Source organism: Cetorhinus maximus, chromosome 2, assembly GCF_964194155.1.
Source record: "Cetorhinus maximus chromosome 2, sCetMax3.hap1.1, whole genome shotgun sequence".
NCBI classification, from domain to species: Eukaryota; Metazoa; Chordata; class Chondrichthyes; order Lamniformes; family Cetorhinidae; genus Cetorhinus; species Cetorhinus maximus.
Genome location: NC_135880.1, coordinates 142,934,356 through 142,961,163, shown reverse-complemented (window position 1 = coordinate 142,961,163; position 26,808 = coordinate 142,934,356). Strand labels below are relative to the sequence as shown.

Here is a 26,808-nt window from a genome sequence, read left to right as displayed (position 1 = left end):
AACCTGCAGTCTCCACCATTAAAATTCAGCACCTTCCACCAGCCATGCTGCAATCGCTGGAATAGCATTGCATAGGAGCACTAGGACAGGCAAAGACCCATGGAAGGCAGGTACTAATGGAATGCATAATGGCGATTAGTTGACTTTTGTGTGTAAATATGGAAATTTCTAAATTATAAATTTGGTTTGGACCCTGCACCATAGGGAAACCAACAATCCTCACAAAGCTACGTGTTCATTCTGCCATCATCCTCTCTGACAAGCTAGAATGAAATTTATTGAGCCCTTTTGGAATACGGAACCTTAGTGAACTCCCTTAGGCAAGAATGGACAGAAAACTGGGTGATGTTACACATATCGTGAGCTCCAGCCTGGAAGGAGACAGAAGCTTAAAAGCTAATAGCCACAGTCACCTTCATAGCCACTGGCAATGCTATCCTCTCCCTGCTCTATTAGGACCTCCTTAGTGAAGCAGGGACGTCTGACATACTGTTCTTCACAGAGTTTCAGGGAGGACTAGAGTAGATCACTCTGGATATATATTAATTCCTGCTGAATGCCCTTCCTTCCCCATCCTTCTCCTCACACATCCAGCAGCTTATCCTGCTTTATGTTGCCTCTGGTCATTCTCCTGGCCATGCTGTAGGCCAACGGGGATGCAACTCCTGCACCAATGACTGGAAGCAAGTGGTTTGTGCAGAATCCCTGAATTCAAGACTGAGTCCTTCAACATGTGCAACTTTAAAACAACCCTGGACATCACCAAACAGTTGTATAATCACAGCAAGAGCCAATAGAAATCAATTAGCAACTAGCATGAAAGTAGCTGAAGATCTTTTAAAATAGCACAGTGAGGGGTTCTTCATGCCACTGAACACATGTTCAGCTTTGCATGGTTAAGACAAAGCGTTAACTGGAGTGTTGAGCTCCAAAGTGTCAGTGCTGACATCAAATCATGATTAATGTCACGATCTGCATACTTTGAGTGGACGCTTCCAGTGTGCATGCTAACACTATTTCCAAAGCACTATCCAGCGCAGCCAGCATCAGGAGTGTGTGCGTGTGCAATGGATGCCATTTTGGAGACAAAACCGCAGCTGTAGCACCCAAAAAAAATGCTACACATTCGATTTGTAACCACAGGCTCATTGAATGATGGAGCACAGAAGGAGGTCAATTTGTCCATTGTGCCGATGCTGGACCTTTGAAAGAGCTATTAGAACGACTCTCCCCTTCTTTCTCCATTACCCTCAAAGTTTTCTTTTTCAAGTCTATGCCCAATTTCCTTTTGGAAGTTACTATTGAATCTACTCCCACCACCACCAGCCTTTCAGGCAGAACATTCCATATCATAACAACTCACTGCATAAAATGAATTCTTTTTCTATATTATCTTAAAACTGTGTCCTCTGGTCATTGACCAACCTGCCAGTGGAAACAGTTTTTCTTATTTACTTTTGAGTTGAATACCCACATTAAATCTCCCCTTCAACTTCCCTGCTCCAAGTAGAACACACCCAATTTCTTTAATCTCTCTACACAAGTTTCGGAAAATTATACCACTCCTCCACTGATTGGACAATGTGATTCAGCATCCACTTTATGGTCTGAATTTCACCCTTGGCGTGAGCGCCAAGTTGGCAGGAGCCCAGAAGCGGACGTACAATCTGCCCCCGGGTGAGATCGTGTTCCCAATGTGATTTCACGCTGGGTGGCCACCCAGCGTGAAATGCATCTGCTCGATGGTTGGAAGGGCTGGGCGGGTGGTGGGAGCCTGTTGGGTGCTGGGTCCAATGGCGACCCGGTGACAGATTTAAAAGCAGCAGAGGCAGCTCCCTGAAGGTTACCAGGGGACACATTGTAGCTTTGGAGTTGTTTCTTGAAACATTTTTTTTCAGTTGCAATGGCACCTGTGCCTGCGGGGCACGCCAGGCTGGAGGGAAACTCCTGTGTGCGCTCGTTCCCCTACCCCCGACCGGTTCTTGGATGAGTGCCTGGGAATCCTCACGGAGGAAGTCAGTGCCAGGCAGGACATCCTCATCCCGAGGGATGGCAACATGAGGTCACCGCACCTGACCAAGAAAGTATGGGCAGAGGCGACAGCCCAGGTCAGCAGCCATGATGTTGTGCAGTGCACATGGGTGCAGTGCCACAAAAGGTTTAACGATCTGCTGCGCTCGGCAAGGGTGAGTACTGAGTTGGCATGGATCTGTGTGGGCAAGTGTTAATGGCTGGCTGACCCCTGTGGTGATCAGGGGTGTAAGAGTCTGAGTGCCAACTGTCAATGACATCAGCGTCGGCCAAGGCAGTGAGCTCTGGCTACTGGCCCGATTGCTTTGTGAGTTGAGGGCCATGACTCGGATGTGCCCTGCAAGGTGTTCCTGAAGTGGGGTTGGCCAGGCTGAAATGGCGCTGCAGGTAGAGAGTGGACTAGTCAATGATCCTCTGTCCTTTCAGGAAAAGAGATGCCATAACAACATCGAGAGGTCAAGGACAGGCGGAGGCCTTCCAAACCTGCTCATATTGATGAGGAATGAGATGAATGCCTTAGAGATGGAGTGCTTGTGCCCAGGCATTAGATCGTCAGCTACAATGTGGGTGCACAGTGGTGAGGGCACAGCACATTCGTATGAGGAGCAAGCGGAGGCAGAGAGCGCCCAGGGCAACTGCAGTCAGAGGACTGCTAGAGAGCAGGACCATGCTGAGTCTGAGGCAGAGGGCAAACCTCTGGAGACATCTATTAGGTGGCAAATGGTGGATGTCCAGCGGGATGTGCGGGAGGATCTGGCGGAGATTCCTGAGGGTTTCCGTACCATGGTCTCCGACATGGAGGAGTCCATGCAGAGCATGAGTACTGTTATGACTCTCAGCACTGAGTGCACTGCCTCCTCCATTGACAGAGTGGCAACTCTGATGGAGAGGCAGCTCCAGGAACAGAATCAGGGGGTCCTGGGGTTGCGCTCAGACCTGCAAACCCTCACACAGGCACTGACCTCAGGTGGTCACTGCCAGTGCGAGAAACTGATGAGTTACCCAGTATCCCAGCTATCAATGGCGAGCAGGGAGGTCCAGAGCGATCTCATCTTGGTGCACGACCTGCTTGTCGACACTGCGGGCTCCTCTCAGGGCGCTCCGGATGATGGCAACAGCTCCTCCGCCCCTCTGTCAGTGACTGTGGCATCTGATGAGGCCGCGATGACTGAGGAGTGCCCAGCTGTGGTGCTGGGCCCTCCCTCCCAGGCGGGGCCAACAAAGGCTCCTTTGGCCGGAGGACGACCGCCAAGGTTATCAAGGCCAACAGGACAGCACAGTCAGTAGGCTGTCTCCGATGCCGCTGCCAGCGAGGGGAGGGGGGAGGGGGCAACAAGTCCAGCACTCGCAAACGTAGGTTTAAGGCACAGTGAGTGCAAGAGGGACTTTTCACAGGTAATCTTCTGTCTGCCATATTTTGTTAATTTGTTTACTGCTGTGACCATTAACACCTTATATTGTTATATTCACTTTCTGTGAGTGCCAACATAATATAAATTTTGCTTTTGTGTTAATAGTCTGTGTATGCTTCACTTGCTTTGTAGGTGCAGGGCCTGCCAGTATCTCAGGCTGGATGTGAGTGACTCTAAACTTTATTGCACATGCACTGAGTGGACTTTGGAGTGGATCATTTCAAACATTTGGTAAGGAGGCGGCACTCCTGGCATGAGGTGGAAACAGTGCTTTGGCAGACTAGCTGAAGGAGCGTTGAATCAAGGCTTCCCTCGTGTCCCTGCCCCCCCCTGAAGGTTCCAGAGGTCTGCATCCATGTCCTCACCGTATTCTTCCCCGGACTCCTTTTCTGATCCACCACTGGAGTCATCACCTGTGATCTGTGAAGTTGCCTCAAGATCCTCTTCTTCCAGTGGGTCACCTTTGTCAGAGCCAAATTGTGGAGAGCGCAGCATGCAACAACTATCAGAGACGGTCTGGAAGGTATTGAAGTGCCTCCCTGAATGGTCCAGGCATCTGAATCTCATCTTCAGCAGACCTATGGTCCTCTCTATCACTGCCCTTGTGGAGGCATGACTCCTATTATACCTCTGCTCTGCCTCTGTTCTTGGGTGCTGGAGAGGTGTCATAAGTTACCTTTTCAATGGATAGTCCTTGTCACCCAGTAGCCATCCATCCAGTTCAGCTGGAGCCATGAACAGCCTTGGCACGTGTGAGTGTCAGAGAATGTATGCATCATGGGAGCTGCCAGGGTACCTTGCACAGACTTGCAGAATCTGCGTCTTGTGCTCACACACTTTCTGGATATTCATTGAGTGGAATCCCTTCCTGTTGACGAAGGCACCCGGCTCACCTGCTGGCGCCTTGATGGCCACATGTGTGCAGTCTATAGCACCCGGGATGCGGGGGAACCCAGCAATCGCTGCAAAGCCTCTGGCTCGCTCTGCCTGGCTGGCCTCATCCAGGAAATGAATAAATGTCATGACCCGCCTGAACAGGGTGTCAGGCACCCTGCTTCACGCAACTGTGGACAGCTGATTGCGACACTCCACACAGATCCCCCACTGACCTCTGGAAAGAGCCGGAGGCATATAAGTTGAGGGCCACTGTGACCTTCAGAGCCACTGGCATGGGGTGGTTACCCACACAGTTGGAAGTGATCTCAGGCCCAATCATCTGACATATGGAGGTCACAGCCTCCTGGAGAGGTGGAGCATCCTTCGGCACTGCACCTCTGACATGTTGAAGTAGCTGCAGCGTTGTCTACACACTCTGGGAGCAGGATAGTGGCAGATTCTGCGGCCCCTTCTGTCTTGCACACCCTGCTGGCCCTGCTCCCCCTTTGCCTGCGCCTTTCCTCCCACAGGTCACTCCTTTCGATGTTGCCTATGGACACTTTCTTTCCCTTCTGTCCCTCTCTTCCTCCTCAGAGGAGGTATCATCAGTGGAGCAGACAATCCGCATTACCAGAGAAACAGAAGGCTGTCTGTGACCGGAAGGGTCCACATGATATAAATCCTCGAGGGGCCTTGGAGACACCAATGAATCATGACATGAAGGTTAGCAATGCAAAGACTGAAGCTCAAAACAGAGATAAAGACGTCAAGTTTCACTAAGCAACCAGCAGCAAACTATTTCCTAAACTCCTCACTACTCACAATAGCAATGCTCCAGACCCTTTTTATCCCATCCTTGGATGAGGTATCGTTAAAAGGGGCTGCCCACCTGCCTGTTTTGCTCGTGCGACGAGTGTGAAATTGTATGGCCAATGTAAAATCGTGGACAATAGGGTTTTTAATGGTCTTAATTGGCCCTTTAATTGTTGGCAGGCACAGCTCAGACTCCCCTGTGTGCCCGCCAACCTTAATATTGGTCACGTGCGCAATGATGTCGGGACGCACGACCGATGTCATTTCGTGCAATTTCACGTGCACTCGGGACAGGTGCACGCCCGCCTTATCAACGTAAAATTCTGGCCTATGTTTAACCGCCACTCTTCAGTGACCGGACTGAGCATTGAGTCTATTACCACACACTTTTTCTCTCCTATTTTAACACCATCCACTAAGTCTGTCACTCATCTTTTCCCTTAACTGTGTAAGTTTATCTGCCATAGTTCTGCCCACTTGCAAACATTTACTGTGTCCTTCTCTACTTCCTTGGCAGTATAATCTCCAAATCAACTATCCTTCCTCTAGGTACCAATTTTGCAATCATGTCAAAATTGGGACTGTGCATGCTCAAGGTGACACAATCATACTGGCAGTTTCAGTACCAGGCTACACCAGCTTTTGCCATGGGAGATCCTTCAATTGAATTGACTTGAAGTGTAAGAAACATTCACCTAACCTGAAATACACTTGGCTGGGAGAACAAATACATCTTTTCTACATTGTCACAATCATTCCTTCAGATGTAGAACATTTAATGATGTAGGAATCATGTACATTTTGAGGTTCAGGTTTGCAGCTTGCTGTTTGGGCAAAACCAGCATTGTGGATCGACTGGTGGTTATAGAAACTGCTAAAATTTCAATTCTATTGAAACCAAATGGCCATTGAACCGCAATGAGGGTTTTAGGCCCAGGTGGCAAGTTGAAAATCTACCCCTTTACTTTGTGGCTTGAGTTATTAAAGAGGGAATCTGTTGCCTGTAGCGGTCACGAGTTGCTCCAGGTAAGGAGTTGTCCCCTGCCTCATGGTAGTTGAGGCTTCAGGTTCAACTTGTTTCTCTTTTGTGTGGTGCAGGAAGTTGAGGCTGCTTCCAAAATGGATGTGTTGAGCTCCAAGAATGCCATAGAGACTTGGCATGAGGAAACAAAGCAGATGAAGCAGTTCGCCTCTTGCAACACTCTACAGGAGGTTTATAGTCAGATAGCCATGCAATATCCTCAGCTGCAGTACCAGCGTATTCCAATTACAGACTGTGCAGCGCCCAGAGAAGAGGTATTTATGTTGATTTTCATTCTAGTTTTGGCTGCCGACCTTTGTTGTTCCGAACAGGGTAAAGAAGAAAGGACTTGCATTTATACAGTGCGTTTCACAACCTCAAAATGTCTCAAAGCTCTTCACAACCAATTAAGTAATTTTGAGCTCCAATCACTGTTGTAACAGGAAACATTGAAGCCAATTTGCACACAACAGGATTCCACAAACTGTAATGGGATAAATGACCAGACAATTTTAGTGCCGTTGGTTGAGGGATATGTATTGGCCAAGGCATTGTGGGGAACTCCCTCGCTCTTTGAGAAGTGTGATGGGGTCTTTTACATCCACCTGAGAGGGTAGGTGGAGCTTTGGTTTAACATCTAATTCAAAAAAATGGCATCTTTGCACTGGAGTGTTAGCCTAGATTATGCACTCAAGTCTCTGAAATGGGATTTGAACCTCCAACTTTCTGAATCAGTGGCAATATGCTGTCAGTAAGAAATATTCTTCACCCAGGCAATTTTTCTCTGGCTTATGGACATTTAAGGCCCGGTCCTAACCTTGCCCACCGGTGGAACTGGGTGGGCAGGTAGGCAGTTAAAATCAGAGCAGCAACTTGCCCCTCTGATTCAGGCAGGGTGCTATTTTAAATCATCACAAGGTTGTGGGGTCCTGCTTTAAGTATGTAGATTGGAGCCCAATTGCCATTTTAAACCCAGGGCCTGCACATGGTTGTGCTGTTCTGGGCCCCACATGGAAACTTAGACCTCCCCTCACCTTCTCAAACCTCTCTTCATCACTTACTAGAGTAAGTGACCCTTCTGGCCCCCAGTGGCAGCCTCATGCCATTCACATCGAGGGGCCAGCTGATGATCCCCACCGGGTTCGGGCATAAGACTGGGGCCCAGGCAGAAGTGTCCTCAAGATTTACATTTTCACGGTCCTCAGTCAGCAGGGGCCTGCATGGTTTCATGTGTGTCTCAGCTCCTGAATCTACATGATGCCTGTTAGGAGTTAAAATCCAGGCTTGGATACATTCATTGTCCTTTCTATTCCGGACAAGCCCTAAAATGAAACATAATCTAATCTATTTGATTATCATTTTGATAATTGCTTTTTTTTAATTTACAGGATTTTGATGTCTTCCTTAAGGTCGTGAGATCAAATTTAACCATAGATAAAAACTCAGCCATTGTCCTAAACTGTCACAATGGCAAAGAAAGAACTACAATCGGCATGGTCATCTGCCTGCTTCTGACCTGGCACATTAATGTGAGTTCTAACATTTCTACAGTGCACTTTTAGATTTGTCTGTTTAACATATATATTTATTTTTTGTCGATTATTGTTTGGAAGTAGAAAGGGCCATCGATGTAATACAATAGTTACATCTCTCATTGTGGCCTGGATGTTTATTAGACTTGAGCTAATACAGTTTTTATTTAGAATTGTTTAAAGCTTGATTTAAAAAAACCCCACAAAAAACAATGTGCATAAACAAAAAAAACAGAATTTAGCCAAACAATCTAACTCATTGTGAGCTGTTCTATCATTGAGAGGCAGGAGATCAGGGGCAAAACTGAGTCTTTACTGTTCAGTTGTTTTGCTTTCAATGTCTTTTCTACAGCGGTCTTGGGTGGTGCAGTGGTAGTGTCCCTGTCTCTATACCAAAAGCTCTGGGCTCAACTCCCACTTTAGGACTTGATTGGCAAGGAAGGTGTTTTTATATTGTGGCCAAACAGGTTAAGTATCAATTTGTAAATACTTCTAACATATGGCAATGATAGGTGGTGAGAGTGGGAGAGATTCCTGGTCAACCATGTGTTGGAATGAAATTGGAGCCTCTACCATCACTATCCATAGCTCCAGACTATGACACGCATGTAAAAGTGTATGTTGCCTCAGCAACTTGCACTCCTTGGCGACCTGTTGGTTTGATGGCTGATGTAGATCAGATTGGTGCCAATGGAATGGGGTTTGATCCCTGCTTCAGGCTGGGGTGGATTTGGGACCTACTCCTTGCCCTATCCATGGCGAAGGTTGTAGTGCTGTGGGTTGGACCTGCCATTGGGCAGAGAACTTAAGAAGAAGAGAGATCCTCTTGGTGTAGCTGTCGCTAAGATTGTGTTGACACCATTGATAGCTTGGATTGAATTTTCTTCTTGTGTGACAATACACTAGCAGCAAATTATGCCTACATTTATTTGCATTTGTGAGCATACATTAAAATAAATGAAAGACATTTTTGGGGGCAGTGAATTTGAAAAGTGATGGTCAGACCTGATTGGGTACCTTAATATCTGTCATGTCAGCTGTGGCTTAGTGGTAGCACTTAAGTCTCTGAGGCAGAAGGTTGTTGATTCAAATCTCATTCCAGAGATTTGAGCATGTGCTCCAGGGTGAAACATCAGTGGAGTGCTGGGAGAGTACTGCACAGTTGGATGTGTTGTCTTTTAGGTGAGATGTTAAACCGAGGCTCTATTTGCCCTCTCAGGTTGTTTTTATTCTTTCACAGGATGTGAGCAATGCAGGCTAGGCCAGCATTTGTTCTCTATCCTGAATTGCCTTTGAGAAAGTGGTGGTGAGCTACATTCTTGAACTGCTGTAGTCCATGTGGTGTAGGTACACCCACAGTGCTGTTAGGAAGGGAGTTCCAGGATTTTGGCCCTGCAACAGTGAGGGAATGGCAATATAGTTCCAAGTCAGGATGGTGAGTGGCTTGGAGGAGAACTTGCAGGTGGTGGTGTTTCCATCTATCTACTGCCCTTGTCCTTCTAGGCAGTGGAGGTTGCGGGTTGGAAGACGCTGTTGAAGGAGTCTTGGTGAGTTGCCGCAGTGCATCTTGTAGATGGTAACACTGCTGCCCCTATGCGTCAGTGGTGGAAGAAGTGAATGTTTAAGGCGGTGGTTGGGGTGCCAATCAAGCGGGCTGCTTTGTCCTGGATGCTGTTGAGATTCTTGAGTTTGTTGGAGCTGCACTCATCCAGGCAAGTGAAGAGTATTCCATTACACTCCTGCCTTGTGCCTTGTAGATGGTGAACAGGCTTTGGGGAGTCAAGAGGTGAGTTACTCGCCTCAGAATTCCTAGCATCTGACTTGCTCTTGTAGCCATATTTATATGACTGGCCCAATTCAGCTTCTGATCAATGGTGACCCCCAGGATGTTGATAGTTGTGGATTCAACAGTGGTAATGCCACTGAATGTCAAAGGGAGATGGTTAGATTCTCTTTGTTGGAAATGGTCTTTGCCTGGCACTTGTGTGGCACAAATGTTATCTGCCACTTCTCAGCCCAAGCCTGAATATTGTCCAGCCTTGCTGCATATGGATATGGACTGCCTCAGTATCTGAGGAATCGTGAACGGTACTGAACATTGTGCAATCACCTCTTATGATGGAAGGAAGGTCATTGATGAAGCAGCTGAAGATGGTTGGGCCAAGGGCACTGCCCTGAGGCACTCCTGCAGCAATATCCTGGGACCGAGATGATTGACCTCCAACAATCACAACCATCTTCCTTTGTGCTAAGTATGACTCCAACTTGTGGAGAATTCACCCCCTGATTTCCATTGACTTCAGTTTTGCTAGGGCTCCTTGATGCCACACTTGGTCAAATGCTGCTTTGATGTCAAGGGCAGTCACTCTCACCTCACTTTGGGAGTTCAGCTCTTTTGTCCATGTTTGAATCAAGGCTGTGATGAAGTCAGGAGTTGAGTGGCCCTGGCACAGCCCAAACTGGGCGTCAGTGAGCAGGTTATTGCTAAGCAAGTGCCGCTTGATAGCACTGTTGGTGACCCCTTTCATCACTTCACTGATGATGGAGAGTAGACTGATGGGGTGGGGTACTTGGCTGGGTTGGATTTGTCCTGTTTTTTGTGGACAGGACATACCTGGGAAATTTTCACATTGCTGGGTAGATGCCAGTGTTGTAGTTGTATTGGGACAGCTTGGCTAGAGGCGGGGATTGTTCTGGAGCACAAATCTTCAGTACTATTGCTGGAATATTGTCAGGGCCCATAGCCTTTGCAGTTGTCAGTAGCTTCAGCCCTTTTGTGATATCATGTGGAGTGAATCGAATTGGCTGAAGGCTGGCATCTCTGATGCTGGGGACTTCAGGAGGCCTGGTGCATACAAAAGATCCCATGGCACTATTCAAAGGGAAGCAGGGGCATTTCCCAGTGTCCTGGACAATATTTATACCTCAGCTTGAGGTGTCTATTATTTTCCCAATTCAAAAATGAAATACTGTTGGAAACTGAAATGAAAAGAGAAAGCGATAGGAATATTCCAGAAGTCAGGCAGCATCTGTGAAAAGGAGAAACAGAGTTAATGGCTGGAATTTTCCTATCTCCCCATAATTTCCATTGGAGAAGTGGGAACTCGGAATGTTCCCAGCTGATGAATGGGGTGGGCCTTTGTGCACAACCATGCGCTCCCGCCTAATTAATCACGCACGCGCATGGTTCACGACCACCTCGTGGTGGGGTGGCAGGAAGTCTCGTGGCAGGAAGTCGCACACCCCCCGTCATGTCCAAGCGCCACATTTAAAAGACACCCAGGCAGCCAGTAAATCAGCATGCCAGAACTTCAGAAGGCACAAAGTATTGGCCCCACGCTTCAGTGATGCCTCCCTGGAGACTCTCCTCAGGGCCACGGAGGACAGGAGGGGTGTCTTCTTTCCTAGGGATGGGAGCAGGCGGCCCTTCCGACTCACCACACCAGTCTGGGAGGAGGTCACCATGGTGGTTAGTGCCAGAGGGGTGCAGAGGAGGACGGGGAGGACCGGCCTGCAGTGCTGGAAACGGATGAATGATTTAATCCACGTTGCCAGGGCAAGTGGACCTTCCACTCTCTAAACACACCTCAACATTTTTCTGAGTCTGGCGTGGGATGTGGGCATCAATGGCAAGGCCAGCAACTATGTTGCCCATCCCAAAAAGCCCTTGAGAATGTGCTTGGGTGCTGCCTCATTGTCCCACTGCAGTCCATATGGTCTGCTGGTAGGGAGGGAGGGGTGGGAGGGGTGGTGTTGGAGTGGAGGGCAACTTGCAGATGCCGCTGATGCCATGTCTCTGCTGCCTTGTCCACCTAGCTGCTAGAGGATCTGGAGGGGGCTGCCAAAGCAGCCTTGGGGACTAGCAACAGTGCATCATTCACATAGTACACACAGTTGCCACAATGGGTCAGTGGTGGAGGGATTGAATGTTGAGGGTGCTGGATGGGGTGTCAATCAAGTGCTCTGCTTTGTCCTAGATGGTGTCCAGCTTCCTGAGTGACGTTGGAGCTACATTTATCCAGGCAAGTGTTCAGTATTCTCTCAAACTCCTCACTTGTGCCCTGTGCATGGTGGACAGGCTTTGGGGAGTTAGGAGTTCATGTATTAGCCACAGAATTAGCAGCATGCAACCTGCTCCTGCATCATAGAAGTGCTCACAATCCATCTATCTATCGTTCTGAAGGAGAATACAGTACACAACGGGAGAGAGGGAGAAGACAGGAGGGGGCATGCCCTAGATCTGGCCCCTCACACAATTCGAACAGCAGGGGAGGATCATGACCAACCCTCAGCCTGTGCTGAGGGTGAGGTTGGTCTCCCCCAAGCACCCAATGAGGAAGCATGCTTAATCTCTGAAAATCGGAACCTGAGGGCGATGCTGTGTGAATGTAGGAGCCAGACTAGGTTGTCACTCATTCTCTATTTCCTCCATTCCAGGTGCCAGCAGCAAGAGGGGGAGGCCAGCCCCTGCTCCAGTAGTAAACACCAGCCGCCAGGACAGCTCTGAAGATGACGAGCACTTCCTCATACCTGTAGAGCTGTCACAGCGTTCACCTACAGCCTCCACCGGCCCAGAGACACACACCTCGGCGGATGATATCTCTAGGTTAGGTTAGGTTTAGGCTCACACTCTGGTGGTCACTTCACAGATGTATCCACAGCAGGAGCAGGGAACAGTGAGGGCCAAAATCTCTGGCACTCAGAGGACTGCTAGACAAAAGGGCCCCTGCTAAGCCTGAGTCAGATGATGAACATCTGGAAGCAGCCATGGAGAGGATGCTGGAGTATCAGAGAGATGCAGGGGAACATCAGACAGAGGTGTCAGAGGCCCACAACAGAGTGGCACGTGAGGCGAAAGAGTGAGTCCGTTACTGAGGTGTGGTTCCGGCATCTGAGCACATGGAGGTCTCCATGGGGAGGAATGCGGATATCACGGAGAACCTGGTCCAGCAGAATGCGGAGTTTCTGCCGGATATGTGCTCTGACCTGCATTCATCGCTCTAGCCATAGGTAAGTTTGTGCAGTGGCTAGGTGAGAGGGGGACAGGCACCTCGACCTCCTTCCAGGTCCCTTACTTCTCAAGGAGTCGGGAAAGGTCCTTTGGACACCTAAAGGAAGGAGGAGCATCAGGTGGACAGCCCTGGGGCTTCCACCCAGGACACTCCAAGGGCGTCCATGCATTTCAAGACCCCTCTGGCTGTGACCCCATCAACTCCAGCCTCTGACGCCGCTGAGGATGCACCTGCCCCTGAGCAGGAGACCCAAAGAAGGCTGGGGCCCTCCAGGCCCCCCAGAGATTGCTCACCAAAGTCATCACTGACAAGAAGGCAAAGTGGTCAACAGGCTGCCTCCACCTGTGCTGCGGATATTAGGAAAGCACCTGGATGTAGTGGTAGTGTAAGGAAGATGAAGAAGTATTAAATTAACACTGGTGACATGGGTGTTAATATGTTATATAGTTTTAGCACCCTTGTAAATAGATGAATCGTTTCACTTCATGGAGGTATCCTAGGTTTTTCTTGCTGCTGCTTGTGTTATTGCTTGTGTGCACTCCCCTCCCTTCCAGGGGGAGACCAAGGCTGGGTCTATGTCCCCGTGAATTATAGCTGCATAACTCTTTGCCAAGGCTCATACGAGCCATGTGCGAGAAGCCTCCCACTCACACTATTCCCCTTCCCTTTACTGCCCTCTAGACCCGATAGAGAGACCTTTGCCTTGTCAGGATAGGTTATCATAGGTTCTCCTTCATTGTCCAGCTGAGCTGACCTTCAGCTCCACCTGATGACCCTCCTCCCACCGAGAAGTTTTTCTTTTGGACATTGAGGGCGTCGACTTCCTAATCTGCCTGTGCCTCAGGATGGTGTGTGTTACCTTCCAGTGTCCAACATCTTTTCCCCTCCTCTTGTAACCTACTCCCTACACCCCATCGCCATTGACCCTCCACACCCCCAACCCAGTGTTAGCTTCACCCTCTCATTAGTTACCCTTGAAACTACCCCCATGAACCTAGGGCCCATCACCGTTACCCTTCAAATGCCTTCTGTCTCTGCTGAGCCTGCACTTGTCACAGTGCCCATGCCCACCCTGACTCTGCCCTGTCCCAGATTGGTGTGAAAATTCTTATCCCTGAAAATGAACCCCCCAATGAGAACTACTCCTGCCACACCCAGACACTCACCCTCCTGCCCTACTACATCCCACCGCCCCCTCTCAAGTCACAGTACCCTCCTTCCACTAGTACCCCCAGTTCACCACCTACCCCAAGATTCCAACATTGGCAGCTCTGACCCCTCCCTCTGAACAACTCCCGTGTCCCACCCACCAAGCCTTCCTGCTTCCTGGTCACCGGCGCCACCCCCCACCACGCCGGGTTTGTCTGGTCACGAATTGGACGGGCATGAATTCCTGCTGTCGGAGTGGAAGATATGCCGGGGAGGGAGTAATGATTCTGGTCTGCTGCTGTTTTAATTAGCATTCATGTTGTGTAAATTCAGCTCTCGACGAGCTTCAGCTGAAAAGCGACTCTCCGCGACACTAGAGACCGGAAGCTCCCGCTGTCGTCTCGCTGTTTCTTGCCAAGGGGAACCCGATTTTTTTTCATCCTGGCATATTCTCTGCCCTCGCCGGGAAGGGAAAATTCCAGTCAGCGCATCAGCTGTATGACCTCTGGCGTATTTTTTCATATAGTTTTATATTCTCCATTTTCAAATACATATCTCATCATTGTCGGTTTCCCTTCATTATCGAGATGGCCATTTCTTGCGTGCATAGAGTCATCTGTTTGCATTTTTAACATGGGGCAGAATCATCCCAGATTTGCACTGTGCGGTAGCAGGGATGAAAAGTGATGTTTTACCCGCTGGCCGCAGTGGTGGGCTTTCACGCCATATTGTCCCCTTCCCAGCATGTCCTATCTCATTAATAATGCCTTCATGGGAAATGCACCTGATCACCAGTGGGCAGGCTTGGATTTGCCATCATGCTGTAATCTCGGCACTTCCTCGCTCCAGGCGCCATATTTAAAGCACATCAAGCGCAGCCTACTTCATGTCAACAGACCAGGACTGCTGCGGGCGACAGATGGCCCCCTAAAGCAAAGAACATGGCAGCCCCCAAAGTTAGTGATGACTCTCTGGGGCGCCTGCTGGGTGCAGTGGAAGGCCGCCTTGATGCCCTCTACCCCAGCCCTGTCCACAGGAGGTCCATCAGAGTCACCAATCCGGCCTGGGAGTCAGCAGCAGTGGCAGTCAGTGCCACCAGAGCACAGAGGAGGTCAGCCATCCAGTGCAAGAAGAGGATGGATGCTCTCATCCATTCCGCCAGGGTAAGTCAACCATCTCATCACACTGACAAACCCATCACGCATCCGCAGGGATCTCACACCTCAAGGGACAACACCACTAACTCTCACACACACCCTCACATCTCCATCAGGCTCATACCCTCTGGAGCTCACGTCCTCATCCCGTCCATGGCTCCGCTCACCACACAAACATTCCACACAGTGCCATGCGTCCTGCTCACACTCTCTCCATCTGTTTTCATGCAGGAGAAGCTGGCTCACATCAGCAGGGAGAGGTCCCAGAGTGGGGGTGGAGTGGCCCACAATAGGCACCTCACTCACTCTGAGGAGTGTGCCATCGCGCTGACTAGTGAGGACATGGATTGTGCCTACAGAGACGATGAGGCCAGTGGCGAACACGCACATGATGATCATCCCTCTCTCAATATAACTGTGAGTGCTCTCTCTCCTGTTTGTGACTCTGCTGCCGTGCACTAATTATCTCTACTTTGGTTCACAGGGAGCTCTGCCAAGTGACTGACACCCTCAGCCAGACAGTCCCTCAGCTCCACCCAGGTCCTCACCTCCAGCCAAGAGGACTCCTTCTCCATTGAAGAGGTGGGAATAAGCAGCCTGGAAGACCCATCACAGCGCCTACCCACATCCTCCACCAGAGCAGAGACATATACCTCGGTGGGACCTCGATCTAGAGCAGGCTTGGTGGTCACAATCTGGTGGTCACCACACGGATACGTGCCTGCAGCGGGAGAAGGCAGGTTCAGCAGAGCACCTGGCACTCGGAGGACTGCCATGGAACAGGCATCTGTGAGGTCTGAGTCAGATGACAATCCGTTGGAATCGGCCTTCCAACTCGTCGTGGAGAGTCAGCAGAATGTGGGGGAACACCACCCAGAGCAGTCGGAGGAGTGCGTCCACCTGCCCCCTGATGAAGTGGTGCCCACACGTGCGCGCATGGAGTTCTCCATAGGAAGGATGGCGGATGCCATGGAGACCCTGGTCCAGCAGAACGCGGAGATTGCGCGGACCTGCACTCCATCACGGTGGCCATAGGTGAGTTCCTGCAGTGGCAATGTGAAGGGGAAATGGGGCACTCGACAACCCTCCAGGTGCTCCTTCCCCTGCAAGGAGCTAGGCCGGGGCCCTTGGACACCTGAAGGGAGGAGGAATGGCAGCTGGACACCTGGGTCATCCACTCAGGAATCTCAGGGATTATCTGCTCCCTCTGAGTCCCCTTTGCCTGTGGCCCCTTCAACCTCATCCTCTGTTACTGCAGAGGGAGCAGCCGGCACACAGGAGGACAGCCAAAGCAAGCCAGGGCTCTCAAGGCCTCGGCCCTCCGGAGGACCCAAGCCGAAGTTATCAGAGGCAACAGGGCCAACCATTGCACAGGCTGTCTCCGCCCCTGCTGCGGATGTCAGGGCAGCACCTAGAAGTGGTAGGCCTAGAAAAGTAAAAAAATTCTGATCACAAGTGGCTGCACAGGGGAACATATTTTGTCACTTTATAACCTGAAAATATATTCACTTTCATGGAATAATGTGTAATGTTGTCTTTCAGCTTCATTTATGGGTTTCACGAATCCTCCCATTGCATCCCCCTGCCCCCCACACTAGTAGTTCAGCTGTACGCAGCTGGATCATGAGTGATTCTGGAGAGATAAGTGTGTATGTGGCAGGGCCTTTTGGAGCCTCGTGCAAACACTCTCCCATGCACGCAGAGCCTTCATCCATCACACTCATCTCAATGTCCTAAGCATTTTCAATGCTGCCTGCTGGGGTTCTCTCTCAGTTGTCCATCTGAGCTGAGCTGCATCTCCGCCCACCCACTGATCACACTCCCAATGCAGCACCTGTGCCCATCCAACACGAGGCTCCGCTCATTTTCGATTTTGACAACCATGGCTGCGGTCAATTATATTGTTAACTCCCCATCTTTTCCCCTCCCCCAGTCACTCATGTCATTTCCCCCATCACCGTCGACCCCCTGGCATCACCTTCCACCTCCCCACTGTCACCTACCAACCAGAAACCCTTTTTTTCAGGGATCTCCAGGTGAATATGCACATTCCCTACCTTACTGAGAATCCCACCCCTATCCATATTGACCTCCCTGACCTCTTTCTTCCCACCTCCAGGGTCAGTGCCTGCCTCCAAGTCCCCACCAACCACCCTCGCTGTCCCTCCTACTGCTACTGACACACCCACCTTCAGTTCGCTCCCCAGGAAGCAGTCATTGACTCCACAGACCCTTCCATTGCACGTTCACCTGGACATCCTCCCCCTTACTCCGTCCTCCACCCTTACTCCCTCCCTCCACCCTTACTCCCTCCCTCCACACTTACTTCCACCTCCACCCTTACTCCGTCCCCCACCGTTACTCCCTCTTCCCCCCGGACACCTCCCCCACCTCCGAACTCCCTCCCTTACGCTTTCCTCCCCCCTTACCCCTACCTCCGCACTTGCTGCATTCTCTCATGTTACAACCTCCTTCCCCATACTCTTTCCTCCCCTGTCCCAACCTCACCTCCCCCACAGACACCTTTGTTCCCCCCATCCCAGCTTCACCCCCTCAACACCTTTGTTCCCCCCACCGCAACCTCATCCCCCGGTACACCTTCCTCCCCCACTCACAGCTAGATCTTCCTCTCCCCCACCGCCGATCATCTGGCGCAGCCCATGGCTAAGACTGTGATGTTCCGAATCAGACCCAAAGTGTCAACGGAGACCTCCCACCTTCTGTGAGCTGCTTCGCGGTGGAGCCATGTGTATGAGGATCCACCCAGCATGCGATGCATGTGTTCCTCCAGGGTCCGATAGCTGAGGGCTCCAGCATCATCATCTCCTCGGATGTCAGCGCTCTGAGCAAGGCCCTAATAGTAAGTGCCAAATTCTGCATATCACGTTTGTCCAGATGTGTTCTGGGCCGGTGTGATTTCCTGCCAGTACATCAGGAGCGGGGGTCAATTCTGGTTGGGCTTTACTTTGTGTTCCATTATCCAGATGTAAATCGAATTCACGCAGGCCTCCAACGTGATTCATTTTCCGTCATGGCGGACACCATCGGATGATCCCGCTGTGCTTTCACGCTGGCGTGAAACCGATTTCTGCCCCTCCTGCCAAGTTGTCCCCCCCACCTGCCATTACTCCAGCTGCCAATGGGACTGGACGATTCCGTCCATGATATGGAGCCCGATTGGGGATGTGCATGGTGCCCCACTGTACAGGCATGGATGAATTGTTTGATTTTGTTGGGACTGACCAGTCTTGCTAGCTTGCCTTTTGCCCTTAACTGCCTGTATTCTTTGCTATTTGAAGGAAACAATACAACTACTTAATATACTCCCCAGGGAGTTCTTTCTTGTGCATTTTTCTCCCAGCCCATGGTGAACATGCCACATTTCCTGAGGTTCGCCTTCAAGGAGCCCTTGAACCTTAATCTCTGCCACCTCTTAGATGGTGTCCAAGTTGAAGTTGTGAATACATGACTGTCTTAGGAATTTTATCATCAGACATACATACCATCTGAGCTGAGCTCTGATGCTGAGTGTTTTGATTCTAGACATTTCTACTCTTTGAAATATCTGTGTTGGGCACTTTGTCCTCCCTTTTAACATCCATGATGTTCTGAATGCATGTATTGAGAAACCTGTCCAACCACTTAATATGTCTGAAGTAGGTAATCCTTGTCTCACAGGCATATAGAAAGGTAGGTATTGTCACAGCTTTGTGCACAGCTAGTTTTGTTGTAAGTTTGGTATCTCATTTCCTCCACAGTCTTTTACGTAAGTGGGCAAGTGCTGAGCATGTCCCGCCATTTCATTGTCAATGCAGGCATTTCTGGAAATTATGCTTCCGAGATAGGTGAAGTTATCTACAACCTGTGTCATTGATAGTTATAATAAGTGGGGTGTAGTCAGAATTTGGTGGTGGTTACTGGAGTATCTCTGTCTTGCATAAGCTGATGGTTAGCCCTAGTTGTCAGACACTTTTGAGAAACAGTCCATGATCCTTTAAAGGCCATGCTCAATGTGACATGAGGGCACAGTTATCAGCAAACAGCAATTCCAGTAAAGTCATCTCTGATATCTTATTTAAGGATTTCAGTCTTTTCAGGTTGAAGAGATTGCCATCTGTTCTGAATTGGATTAATATTTCATCAAATGCCCCAGAAAGCATGGGAGCAAAGAATATACCGAAGACCACACGTGCCATAACGCAACCCTGCTTCACAACATTAGAGACCAGTGTATTCATCACAGTCAGAGACTCTGGTCGTCATTCCATCATGAAACAGCTGTGCCAGATTTACAGCTCGATTAGGACATCCAAGTTTGGCTAAGACTTTCCATAAGGCTTCTCTTTTTATCGTGTGTCAAAGGCCTTCTTCAGGCCAACAAATCCTACCTGCTGTTTGTGGCATTTCTCTTGTATTTGCCGGAGGGTGAAGATATGTCGCAAGTGCCCCTGCCTTTCCTGAACCCACTTTGACTTTCTGGCAGTACACAGTCTGCTATGTGAATCTGTTGAGTAACATTTTTGCTAGAATCTTACCAGTTATCACAAGAAGTGAGATCCTTTAAGGTTGTCACACACAGATTTTTGTGCTTTTTCTTTGTGCAAGTGAACAATCATGTACATATCTAATTGCCTTTTAAGTGACGTGATAATCTTCGAACGTAATGACTTGTGGTAAAGCATTCCATGTTTAAAACACCCTTTGTGTGAAAGTGTTTCCTCTAACTTCCCCCGTTATTCTTCCAGCAATAATCCTTGCTCAGATTGATAACCCAGTTGTGGCCTTCATGGTCTTTATGTTGTTGTCGGTTTGTCAACCATTTGGGAACAGTCTTAAATTACTTAGCCTCTATTTATTCTAATCCTTTCAAACATTATTATTTTTCATGTGGACCGTGTTTGAAAGCAACGTGCCTGTGATATTTTTTGTCATATTATGTAATTTTTGTTTAAGCTGAATTAACTTCAAATTAGATGACTTCTCTCCATAGGGGTTTCCAGAGTCTTTTGTAGAGGATATGGTAAGCATTCCTGATGCCAAGTACACAAGGGGGGAGTTTGAGGTAAGAAGCTACAATATTTCTGAATATGATTGCTCAGAGGATTGACAATCTTTACAAAAATATAGATTTAGAGTTGAATTTTCATTGGTCAGGCTGATATCAAAGCATTTTGCTGTGATTTTCTGATCTGTGTTGGTGACTCACTGGTAGTTGCTCACCACTGATAAATCCTTGGAAGCTTTAGGCTGTAAAGTTCTAAATAAAGGCATCTACGCTCAGCTGCTGCTATTGAAAGATGGATAATGATAATATTCCTGTCTCCTGTCCTCTAATGGAGGTGTTAACCTATTAAAAACAAACTAGTTAGTGCCTGTGCTAAAATGCAAGAACAACCACTTACATTTATTTAGCACCTTAACACTCTAAAAAGACTCAAACCACTTCATGGGAACATTATCAGAAAAATCTGACGCTGAGCCACATAAGGAAAATTTAGGACAAGCAACCAAAATCCTGTCAGAAAGGTGGGTTTTAAGGAGTGTCTTCAAGGACCAAAGTGAGGTAGAGAAGCAGAGATATGTAGGGAGGTAATTCTAGAGCTTTGGACCCATGCAGCTGAAGACATGATGATCAACAGTGGGGCAAAGAAAATCAGAGATGCATAAGGGAACAGAATTGGAGAAATGCAGAGCTCTAGGGAGGTTTATAGGGCTGGAGGAGGATATAGAGATAGAACAGGGGTAAGGTTGTGAAGGGATTTGAACACAGGGATAAGCATTTTAAATTAAATGTATTTCTGGGCCCAGAGCAAATATAGATTAGTGAGCAGAAAGAGTTGGGTGAATGGGATTTGGTGTGAGGTAGGAAATAGCTAGCAGAGTATTGGATGAGATGAACTTTATGGAAGATAGAGGATGGGAGTCTGGCCAGGTGAGCATTGGAAGAGTTGAGTTTGATAGTAACAAAATTATGGATGGTGGTTTCAGCAGCACTTGGGGTGAGGCAGGGGTGGAGATGGTGATGGAAATATGTAGCTTTCGCATTGGAGAAGACTTAAGATCAGTAGTTCAGCTCAGAGTCAAATAGGAAGTCTAGTTTGTGAACAGTCTGGTTCATTCTCAAACAATGGCCAAGGCATGGGTTAGAATCAATGGCTAGGGAATGGAGATTGTGGAGATTGTGGCTAAGGACAATGGCTTTTTGCTTTCCCAATACTTAAATGGAGAAAATGTCTTCTCATCCAATACTGGATGTCCGGCTAGCAGCATGGCAAATCAAAACAGTGGAGAGGTTGCGAGGTGGTGGTGAGGTAGAGCTTAGTCTTATCAGTTTACAGAAATCAGACATGTTTTTAGATGATGTCATTGAGTGACAGTATGTAAATGACAAATAGGAGGAATTCAAGGATACATCCATGGGGGACTCAGAGCTAGCTGTACAGGAATGGGAAGATAAGCCATTGCAAGAAATTCTTTGACTACGACTCTACAAATAAGAGTAAATAAGAATGGAACCAGGAGGGGACAGTTCCATTCAGCTGCACAACAGACAGGCATTGGAGGAGGATCATATGGTCATCCATATTCAAGATTGTAGACAGGTCAAGAAGGATGAAGAGGGATGGCTACGGTCACATAGAATGCAACTTGTGACTGCCACAGTTATTTCAGTGCTGTGGCAGGGCTGTAAAGACCACAATGCTCTAAGCATATATTCAATTTGGAGGGGTTTGTTGAACAATACTTTTATAAAGGAACAGCTTTAAGGGCAAAAGGTTGAGTATGTGGAATAAAAATGAAAACTCAGCTTAAAAAAGTTTGAGCTTGAATCAAAGGTCATGAGGCAAGCTTACCCCTACCAGTCTTGGAAGGAAAACATTGAAACCAGAGTAGGCCATTCAGCCCCTCCACCTTCTCTGCCAATCAAATACATCATAGCTGATCTGTATCTCAACCACAGTTTTCCATCTTTGCTGCATTAATATCAATACCCTACCTAACAAAAATCTATCTCAGTCTGCAAAGCTTCAATTGATCTAACGCCCATGTAGTATTAGTGTGTTCAGCGCTGATAGGGTTCATGTGTGGGACTGGCGAAACAGTACTATCCACATGATAATATAAGAGACATGACCAAGAGTCTATAAGGAGAATGCTCATGGCCTAACTGAGTAACACCTGACCTTGTTTACCTGTAAATAGTTATGTTCCTTCAATAAACCAGTTACTGTTTAGACATATCTACGACTGGAATCGTCTGCTCCCATTGGCAGCAGGCGTCATGGCATGCGTGAGCAGACAATATGGTGGTAAAGCCAAAAATTGGTTTCACACCGGTGTGAAAGGACAGTGGGATTATCCGATGGTGTCCACCAAGGCAGATTGCAAATCCCGCTGGAGGCTGGTGTGAATCCAATTTGCATCCCGCAAATCTTCTCGCAACACAATCACTGAAAAAAGATACATTGATGATAGAAATACACACATCGGCTGTTATTAGGACCATGTCACCATTTGGAAGTTTTATGTCAGACATCAATGTAAAATATGGAATGAGGAGTCACATGAGTCTCAAAGCCAAAATGTCCGAAAATATGAGTTAGATGGGCTGAATGACCTCCCTCAATTGCACATGCCCTTGTGATAGGATTTTGGGCCAGATGAGGAAAGATAATATTTTACAATTGGGTCACCATTAGATTGTAAAGTGATCATATTGCAAGTACAGACCAAAGGAAAATATGCCACCTATGATCACACGTCTGAAAAACCATTAACAGCATGCCCATGATTGGCTGTACAGCGGGTGGTCAAAGTTCGTCATTGGGGTACAAAGTCAGAAAATGATCCCCTAAGCTTAATTTTTTATGTATCTCCAACTATGTTTCCCTCAGGCCATTCTTAACCTGGTTCGTCTTCTTCCAAATGGTGATGAGATGAAGAAGGAAGTGGACAGAGCACTTGATGCAGTGAGTGATTCAATGACTCCCATGATGCATCACCTAAGAGAGCTCATTGTCAACACCTATAAGAAGGTAACACTTGACCTATCATTTGTATATTCCAAATGGGGCTGTGTCACTTACTACCAACAGAAAATTAATATATTTTATATGTTTATTTTTAATTTTCTATTATGTTGACAATTTATTCAATGAACATATTGGGGTTGATTTTCACTTCCTTTGCCGGCATTAGCATTTTGAAAGGGGCCTATTCCCCGGCGCCTAAAGCACCTGCCTATTTTAGGTGATAGATCCTTTTTGATAGGGAAATTGGGACCTCAAAATCATGGGGCCTCTTTATGCTTCTGAAATTGATGGTTGATCAGTGCACTCCCCCAGTCTGTCACCCAAAAGCCAAAATGTGACAACATTTTCTGGTTATCTATAGTTGGAGTGAAAGCAGAATGATTGGTAATTTTGCACAGAAGGTAGATTGCTAGATCCCTCTGCACCTTGGGACTCTGCAGTTGTTCTCTGTTTAAGTAATACTTTGCTTTTTTATTCTTCCTGCCAAAGTGAGCAACTTTACATTTTCCCACCTTATGCTCCATCTGCCAGATTTTTGCCGGCTCACTCAACCTATCTGTATCTGTCTGCAACTTCTTTATGTCCTCTTCATAACATACTTTCCTACCTATTTTTGTCAGATGGTTACATTAATGCTAAACTTGAAACATTACTTACAGTGAGTTAATTACACTGTCAGAAAAAGACAAGAGAATAAGGACATAGGAAATAGGAGCTGGTGTAGGCCATTTGGCCCCTTTGAGGCTGCTCCTCCATTCAATGAGATCATGGCTGATCTTCTACCTTAACTCTACCTCCCCACATTATCCCCATATTTCTTAATTTCCCTTTTGCCTAAAATGTATTGATCTCAGTCTTGAATATACTCAATGACTGAGCATCCACAGTGTTCTGAGGTAGAAAATTCCGATTTATAACATTTGTATGAAGAAGTATCTCCTCACCTCAGTCCTAAATTGTTGGCTCTTTATTCTGTGACTATGACTCTGTCTTCTTGATTCCCTGTTGAAATGGTGTTGATTACAGAATGTGTCTGATAAGAAGCCTTTGTAGTCTTCTATATGTTAACAGCAAGCCTTTATTAACTACTTGTAACTATATACATATATTGGGTAAAGGATACAGGCAAGGAGCTATCTCCATTTTTAGGTCTTAACACGTCACTGCTCATCACCACACTGACTCTAGGTTTGGGTCATATGCCTTCTTACATCACTTTGTGGTCAGTAATGTACTCAGTCCCACATTAACCCTGTATGTGCCCAACCCTTATACTGTACCTCCCCCCAAGTTTTCATCCCATGGATACATAGTTCATTAACTTACTTTGTGCCTTACATTGTTATTAATCTTGTGCATTTACCTTGTTGTTTCTGTCTTAATGCTATTTCAACATTATTGCAATTACTGTATTAACATTATTACAATGTTCTCACTTCATCTTCCCCTATTAACCTCCGCCTTCAAGTCCTTGAATTTAGAGGTTCAGGCAGTCTGGAGGCATTATAACCCTTCCACATCTTGTTAGTTGTTCTGTCGGAAGAGTGGTAGGCTCTGATGGTTCTGGCTCTTGTTGGTTTGGAGGTTGGACTGGCATTTAGGTAATGCTTTCATTATTTTCTTCCATTACTTTATGTTGAACCACACCTGGTCAGTTTGGCTGTTGCGTTGATCCATGGTTCCTTGAGTGAGCCCAAGGTGGAAATGGAAGTGTGGAATTGTGATCCGTGTTAAAGATGTTTAAAGTGTGTGTACAGCTTTAAGGTCTTATAGGCTTTCAAGATGGCGTCGCTGTACACTGAGTATCAAGGATTTCCTGCAATTGCTGGTTTTGGCAGGCTCTGCAAATGGCAGCAGCGCGCATCTGGAAGAAAGTTTTTAACAATGGCGGCATGGGTCACCTTTCTGCTGACTTATTTTGTTCAGTGATTTACTGTTGCGAGTAGCAAGACATTCAAATTCAACACAAGCTTGCTGTTTTACAAATCGGACAGTTGCAACATTCCCAAGAGGCTGAGTAACTTAATTATTTATTATTTTTTTAAATTCGGAGGCTACGTGTTGAGGCGCCAGGTCAGGGATCGGGTTTTCCTGATGAGTCTTTGTTCAAACAGCTTCTGATTCTGGATTAGTAAAATGGGTTCTCAGGACTAGCTGCAGCCTGGAACTTAAAAAGATTTGGCTCACCCTGGCAGGCTCTGGACTTCCAAGGGAGATTCTGTGGCAGTAAGTCTTTGCCTTCAGCTCCCAGGTGCTTTTCTCTGGCGAATTTTCTCAGTGTCTTCAGCTTCAGCTGGGAGCTGCTTTCAGGTCAGAATTTCCTTTGAAGGTTTTCTTTCTCTTAGTCTTTCAGCATTTCTGTGATTTGAGGGTGTTTGATCCTGAGCTGGCAACAAGTTGAGATGGTGTTGGTTACAGAACGTGTCTCTTAAAGAAGTCTTCATATCTTCTGTATGTCAACAGTGGGAAGAATTTTCCCCTTGTCGGGGGGGGGAATTTCAGGAGTGGGCGTGGGCAGGCGCGCCTCCGATCAGTGCCCTCGATTGGGGGCGCGCCGCCATTTTACGTGGGCTGGCCAATTAAGGCCCGCCCAGTGTGACGTCTGCCAGGAAGCGCAATGCACTCCCTATGCGGGAGCCTGGAGTGCGCTCTTTCGTGCATGCGCGTGGAAGAGCGCACTCATCTCCCTGAGGCAAAGTGCTGCCTCAGGGAGATCGGTGCCAAATTTAAAAATGGTCAAGGAGCAGAAACAAAATTTTCCTGACATGCCCCCTCATATGACACTGTCACATGAGTTGGGACATGTCCATCACTTTAACTCTAACCTTTATTAAATTTTCAAAAACCCTCATGAAACCTCATCCCGCCCGCTTTTTCTGAAGCCCGCCTGGACTCCTGACCTGCCCACCAACCTTAAGGTTGGACGCGCAGGTCCATTAATTAAGTCAATTACTTTTTAAATGGCCTCATTTGGCCATTGACAGGTCAGCGGGCACACAGCTGATTCGGCCGCGCCCCCGCCGACCTGAAAATTGAAATAACGCGGGGTGACATCGGGAGTTCCGCCCGACGTCATCCCGTGTCATTTTACGCGTCGGCAAGTGGGCCCCACCCTCCGCTCGCCGACCTAAAGATTCTGGCCAGTAAGTCTTCATTAACTGCTTGTAACGATATACATATATACAGTAGAGGCTATAGGCAAGGAGCTATCTCCATGTCTAGGTCTTAACATGTCTCTGCTCAACACGACACTGACCCTAGGTCTGGGTCATATGCCTTCTTACATCACTGTGTGGGCGGTACTGTACTCAATCCCACATTAGCCTTGTATGTGCCAGATCCTTATACTACATTCCCCATATAGGGAAACATTTTCTCAGCATCTATCTGAAGAATTTTATGTATTTCAATTAGATCTCCTCTCTCTCTTCTGAACTCCAGGGAATATAGGCCTGTAGTCAACTCAACCTCTCCTAATAGGACAAACCCCACATCCCAGGAACCAGTCTAGTGAACATTTGTTGCACTTTCCTGAGGGCAAGTATTTCCTTTCTTAGGTAAGAAGACCAAAACTGCATACAGTGATTCTAGGTGTGGCCTCACTAATGCCCTGTACAATTGTATTAAAACTTATTTATTCTTATATTCCAATCCCTTTATAACAAAAGCTAACAAAACATTTCCCTTCCTAATTACTTGATGTAACTGCATGTTAAAATTATGTAAGTCATGTACAAGGACATCCAGATCCCACAGAATGCAAATATTTCCC

The 26,808-nt window shown here is 47.6% G+C and overlaps 1 protein-coding gene across 1 annotated transcript in view; it reads left to right on the top strand.

Moving 5' to 3' along the window:
• Positions 1–26,808, top strand: part of LOC144691420 (paladin-like) — a 144,798-nt gene that overhangs the window by 74,129 nt on the left and 43,861 nt on the right. Inside the window, exons 12-16 of the mRNA XM_078559507.1 lie at positions 1,899–2,108; positions 6,231–6,428; positions 7,542–7,682; positions 19,994–20,065; positions 22,899–23,039. Of these exons, the coding sequence (XP_078415633.1) occupies positions 1,899–2,108; positions 6,231–6,428; positions 7,542–7,682; positions 19,994–20,065; positions 22,899–23,039 (762 nt within the window). The remainder of the gene's footprint in view (positions 1–1,898; positions 2,109–6,230; positions 6,429–7,541; positions 7,683–19,993; positions 20,066–22,898; positions 23,040–26,808) is intronic.